Source organism: Austrofundulus limnaeus, unplaced genomic scaffold, assembly GCF_001266775.1.
Source record: "Austrofundulus limnaeus strain Quisiro unplaced genomic scaffold, Austrofundulus_limnaeus-1.0 Scaffold42, whole genome shotgun sequence".
NCBI classification, from domain to species: Eukaryota; Metazoa; Chordata; class Actinopteri; order Cyprinodontiformes; family Rivulidae; genus Austrofundulus; species Austrofundulus limnaeus.
The window spans coordinates 2,147,536-2,151,179 of record NW_013952444.1 but is presented as its reverse complement, the minus strand read 5'-3'; the positions used below and the strand labels follow the sequence as shown (position 1 = coordinate 2,151,179).

General features: G+C 39.0%; 2 protein-coding genes across 6 annotated transcripts in view; one reads left to right on the top strand and one right to left on the bottom strand.

Annotated features, from left to right (window-relative positions):
* l3hypdh (trans-L-3-hydroxyproline dehydratase) overlaps window positions 1–1,426 on the top strand; it is a 3,602-nt gene extending 2,176 nt beyond the window's left edge. The window contains exons 5-6 of the mRNA XM_014007538.1: window positions 403–540; window positions 1,163–1,426. Of these exons, the coding sequence (XP_013862992.1) occupies window positions 403–540; window positions 1,163–1,288 (264 nt within the window). The 3' untranslated portion in view covers window positions 1,289–1,426. The remainder of the gene's footprint in view (window positions 1–402; window positions 541–1,162) is intronic.
* A 741-nt stretch (window positions 1,427–2,167) lies between these two features.
* Window positions 2,168–3,644, bottom strand: part of LOC106516923 (disheveled-associated activator of morphogenesis 1) — a 58,641-nt gene continuing 57,164 nt past the window's right edge. For all 5 annotated transcript variants that reach the window (XM_014007534.1, XM_014007535.1, XM_014007536.1 and 2 more), the window contains one exon: window positions 2,168–3,412. In XM_014007534.1, coding sequence (XP_013862988.1) covers window positions 3,200–3,412 — 213 coding nt within the window. In that variant the 3' untranslated portion in view covers window positions 2,168–3,199. The remainder of the gene's footprint in view (window positions 3,413–3,644) is intronic.

Genomic DNA, 3,644 nt, shown 5'->3' with positions numbered 1-3,644 from the left:
ATTAGTGTTAGCTTCTGCACATTTTTACTTGTTTAGCTATTAGTGTTAGCTTCTGCACATTTTTACTTGTTTAGCTGTTTAGTGTTAGCTTCTGCATAGTTTTACTTGTTTAGCTGTTTAGTGTTAGCTTCTGCATAGTTTTACTTGTTTAGCTGTTTAGTGTTAGCTTCTCAGTAGTTTATTTTACATGTTTAGCAGTTAAGCTTTAGTGAAGCTTTTATTAGTTAGTAGTTTACAGTTTAAGTCCTACTCCACTAACTAAACTCCTCTACACATTACACTATATATCAGAGCATAAAGTTTTAAGAGAAATGTAAATATAAAAGTTGTTAAAACTGTAAAAGCAGGAGATCCAGAAAGATTCGTCTTTGATGAATTTGTAATATTGTTATGTGTCCTCAGGTGGACCGAAGCCCGACAGGCTCAGGTGTCACGGCTCGAGTGGCTCTTCAGTACCACAAAGGTCTCATCGGGCTGAACCAGACCAGGACGTTTCAGAGCGGAGCCACTGGATCTCGATTCACAGGAAAAGCCGTCCAGGTATCAGAAACCTTGATGTTTATTTAATGGGAGGAGACTGTAAAAACTCCTAAAACAAAATCAAACAATCAGCACTTCACGATGATAAATACTAAACCCGTGCATCGAGAACTTAATATCAGCTACTTGAATTAAAAATGGTCACATTATTGCTGAAACGACAGTTTAAAAGAAAAAAATAGTTTGACTTTGGTCTGCTGCTCTCTCTACTTATCAGATAGTTGAAAGGAGCAGCGCCACTCGTGGTCATGCCCCTTTTGTTTGCTGTAAAGTTCAAAGGGCACGTTGAGATAAAGTCACACTAATCCTGCCCTCAGAGGGACTCAAAAATAAGATAATTATTGTAAAACATCAATTACAGCCTGTTGATAAAGAATAAATACGGCAAAACTGACTTTATTTCAGCTGCCTCCTGTAAGTTTAACTAATTAGACAGGAGCGTCAAAATAAGCTATATTTTTATTAAATCATTTGTATCGTCTAATGTGAGATGTTCTACTAAAAGCTTTGACCTGCTTTAAATCTGTAACAGAATTCTGCTTCCTTAAATGCCTTTTTTTCTCTAAGCTGACGCCCCGAACCGTCAGTCAGGAGTTAACCTTACACACTCGTTTCTCGTCAGGAGACCGTGTGTGGAGACTTCAAGGCCGTGGTGGTGGAAGTGGAGGGCAGAGCTTTTTATACCGGAGTTTCACGCTTCGTGCAGGAACCAGAAGACGAGCTGAAACACGGGTTTCTGCTGAAGTGAGCGCCTTCAAACAAACGTCGTTTTTTTTTTAAGTCACGCTTTAAATATTAAAAAGGTAAGAAGTGCTTTTGTGGCTTAACAGCTCACAAAATGTAGCAGAAATAAAAAAAGAAATACAATCTGAAGTGTGTAAGAAGAGACTTGGGCTCATTTTTTTCTGTTTACAGCAGAGGTACATTTACAGTTTTTAAGTAATTTTTTGAGGATTTGTAATTTTACCAAGTATTTTGTTTTAAACCACAACTTTTTTATATTTACAAATAAAAAGGATACTTTTACGTTACATTAAAATTTAACGCCTTGTTACACGTTACGAATTTAAATATGACCAAACATCATGAAAGTTGTTTATGCGCTCTAAAAATAGTGTTGTTTACTAATAAATATAAAGCAGTTTGCTCAAATAAGTTCAGTGGAACCAGATTGATTTTTTTGCGTAAAAATGTTTATTTTTTCGATTGTCAGTAGTTTTATGACTTTTGCTTAAGTACTTTTCTTATCAGTAAAATAAATTTTTACCAAAATATTTTTCGTTAAATTAATTTTACTTTTAGTTGATTCTTTTCTTTGAACACCTCTGGTTTATAGTTATATTAAACCTCAACTAACTCTACATGAACTGGATAAAAAAGTACCTATAACAAACAAAAATAAAAACTTGCTGCAAAAATAAGCAAATAAATAAAAAAATCTTACATCTTTATGCTGATAAAATATAGCAAGTTTGCTAATTGTAAGAGAATTTTTGATTATGTGAAGATTACATTTTGTTCGTTTTAAATACTGACCACTAGATGGCGCCATTAGCCTAGACGTGGTAATTTGAAAATTTGAACCCATAATAAATGTAGTTTTTAAAGGTAAATAAGAAACCGAACACTGATTTCCCCCATTTATTATTATACTATTATCAGATAATTGTACAATGGAAGGCAGTATTTAAATTATAAAAGTTCAGTGGAGGTGTGCGACTGGTTGGATTCACACAGCTGAGGAGACAAATCTAAACTTCTACAGATGAGATTTTTTTCTTAATGCTGTGTGAATCCAGTCAGTGAGCAGAAAACATTGAATCTGTTCAGATGAACACAAAGGAGGGCACTCTCTTCAGGGATGGGTGATGCGTTGTATTGGAAGAGCTGATCTGTCAGAATTATACGTTTCTATGTGATGCATGTGAAGCACACACACTTCTATTTGGATATATGTCAGTTAGGACACGAGTGTTCACACAGAGGCTGCAGGGTTAGACCCAGGCCTGTCAGAGTGCCCACCCAACAATTAAAAATCAACACAGTCAAGGCCAGCTCTCAACAGAAAACAAAATGTTCAAATGAAACAGAGATATTTATAATAAATGCTGCTTGTCAATAAAGAACTGAACAAACAAAAAAAGTCTGATACTTGTAGTTTAAATGGAACATCTCAGAGTTTCGGTTCTGGGATGTTTCTGGCCGCAGCAGAGGTAAGTCTTTCTGGGTCCCTGTCATTCTGTGAAACCAGTCTGTAGAAAATGGCCCCTCGTTTCTTTTAGAAATGGTCCTAAAAGGATCAAGCATCCAGCTCTGAAGGAGTCTAGAAGCTGCATAGATTCTGACGTACAAAAAGTGTTTTAACAATCATGAGCGAATCCCACGCCTGGAGGGAAGCTCTTATTCCAGCATGGCCGCCTCGTCTGAACAAACTCGGGGGATTTGGTCAAACTCTTATCAACTCGTGGCTTCTGCTCCGTCTCATATCGACAACTACGAGGACAGAGAGGCTAAAAGCATTCGTGGCTCTGCGGTGAGGTCATGGTCTGGTCGAGCCGAGCCGGGTGGTGAAGGATGAGGAATGTGAAGGTCGGTTCGACCCGCAGACAAACTGCTGCAGAGAGGAAAGCAGCGGTCGGTTGGGATGGAAGGATGACAGCTAGAAGTTGAGTTTGGTGACCGGTCGCTCCCGGCCCGAGTCCGTGTTCTGGCTGTTGATCCGCTTGCGGTTACGCTTCATCTTGGACAAGTCCTTGTCGAAGACTTCGCCTGATCGCAGCGCGGACACGAGGTCATCAAACTCGCCGCCATCGTCCTCGCCGTTCGCTTTTGCTTTCCGGGCTTTCCGCTCCCTCTCCCTCTGTTCTTTCAGCTGGAACACATACACACACATACACACACGCACACACACGGAACACAAACACACACACAATGAAGAATTCCCTCTAAACGCATGAAGGTAAGGACAGAAGCAGTCATCAAAAGAACTTAAAATGTTTGGAATCAATCAGAAACATACACTCACCGGCCACTTTATTAGGTACACCTGTCCAACTGCTCGTTAACACTTAATTTCTAATCAGCCAATCACATGGCGGCAACTC